General features: G+C 58.2%; 1 protein-coding gene across 1 annotated transcript in view; it reads right to left on the reverse strand.

Annotated features, from left to right (window-relative positions):
- Positions 1–333: 333 nt before the first annotated feature.
- ACA1_216190 (protein kinase domain containing protein) overlaps positions 334–1,138 on the reverse strand; it is a gene marked incomplete at both ends in the record, with an annotated part of 2,576 nt that continues 1,771 nt past the window's right edge. The window contains 4 exons of the mRNA XM_004337092.1: positions 334–446; positions 546–647; positions 724–848; positions 1,004–1,138. The exon at positions 1,004–1,138 is cut by the window's right edge and continues 2 nt beyond it. Of these exons, the coding sequence (XP_004337140.1) occupies positions 334–446; positions 546–647; positions 724–848; positions 1,004–1,138 (475 nt within the window). The remainder of the gene's footprint in view (positions 447–545; positions 648–723; positions 849–1,003) is intronic.

The following is a 1,138-nucleotide window of genomic DNA, read 5'->3' on the forward strand; positions in this document are numbered from 1 at the left end:
CACGACACACCACACACACAACGTGGCACACAGGTATGTGGAGCTGAAGGAGGGCGACACGGTGGTGCTGGGCTGTTCTACGCGCCAGTACGTCCTCCAGCAGGAACGCTACAAGCGACGTTGATGACCACAAACCGACGACGACGAGTGCACAGCTGTGCAACACAGGGTTTCACTCGTACGCTATGGTGTGGGCTCAAATGCAGGTCTTGTTGAAGAAGAAAAGAGAAAAGAAGGTGCTCTCATCATGCGCATCCAATGCACACGATAAAGCGAGAGAGGAGATACCACTTGAAAGTGGTGACTTGAAGGTGTGTGGGTGTGCGGCCTGCCTCAGTAGTACTTCTTGACGAACTGCTTGATCCACGGGTGCTCCATCATCTGCTGAAGCGACAGGCGCTGCGAGGGGTCCTTCTGCAGCAGCCTCGAGATCAGATCGCGAGCGCCTGCAACGCCGACAAGTCAAAGTCAGTCCACCGCGGCCATGCAGTTGGCCAATGCAACCAGACGATCGCGCCGTGACGACATGGTATGGTGCAACATACCGGGCGAGATCAGATCGGTCGGGTACTGGATCGTTACGTTCTTGATGAGGTGGACGGTGGCCTGCTGGGTCTCCGTCTCAAAGGGCGGCCGCCCGACCAGGACTGCACGTATACAAAAGAAGTGGGTTGAGCCGTTGGCCGTGAAAATGGAGGTGGTACGGGGGGGGGGAGAACGTACACTCGTAGAGGAGGACGCCCAGACTCCAGTTGTCGACCTTGGCGTCGTGGGGCTTGGCCTCCAACATCTCCGGCGGGAGATAGTCCAGGGTACCGCACAGGGTCTTTCTTCGCGGGCCGTGCGTGCTGCAGCAACCAAAAACGCGTGTTTTGTATTGTTAGACACCACCGCACACGCACACGCACACGCACGACACACGACACACGCGCACGCACATGACACGCACACGCATACCGCACGCGCACGAAATTGAAGAGAGTGCAGAGGGGAGGCGTGTTACCTGACTTTGGGGTCGTGCACGGACCAGCCAAAGTCGGCGATCTTGATCTCGCCGTGGGCGCCGATCAGGAGGTTCTCGGGCTTGATGTCTCGGTGGATCGTGTTCTTGGTGTGACAGTACCACAACGCGTCGGCG

This window comes from Acanthamoeba castellanii (genome assembly GCF_000313135.1).
Source record: "Acanthamoeba castellanii str. Neff unplaced genomic scaffold scf7180000084758, whole genome shotgun sequence".
NCBI classification, from domain to species: Eukaryota; Discosea; order Longamoebia; family Acanthamoebidae; genus Acanthamoeba; species Acanthamoeba castellanii.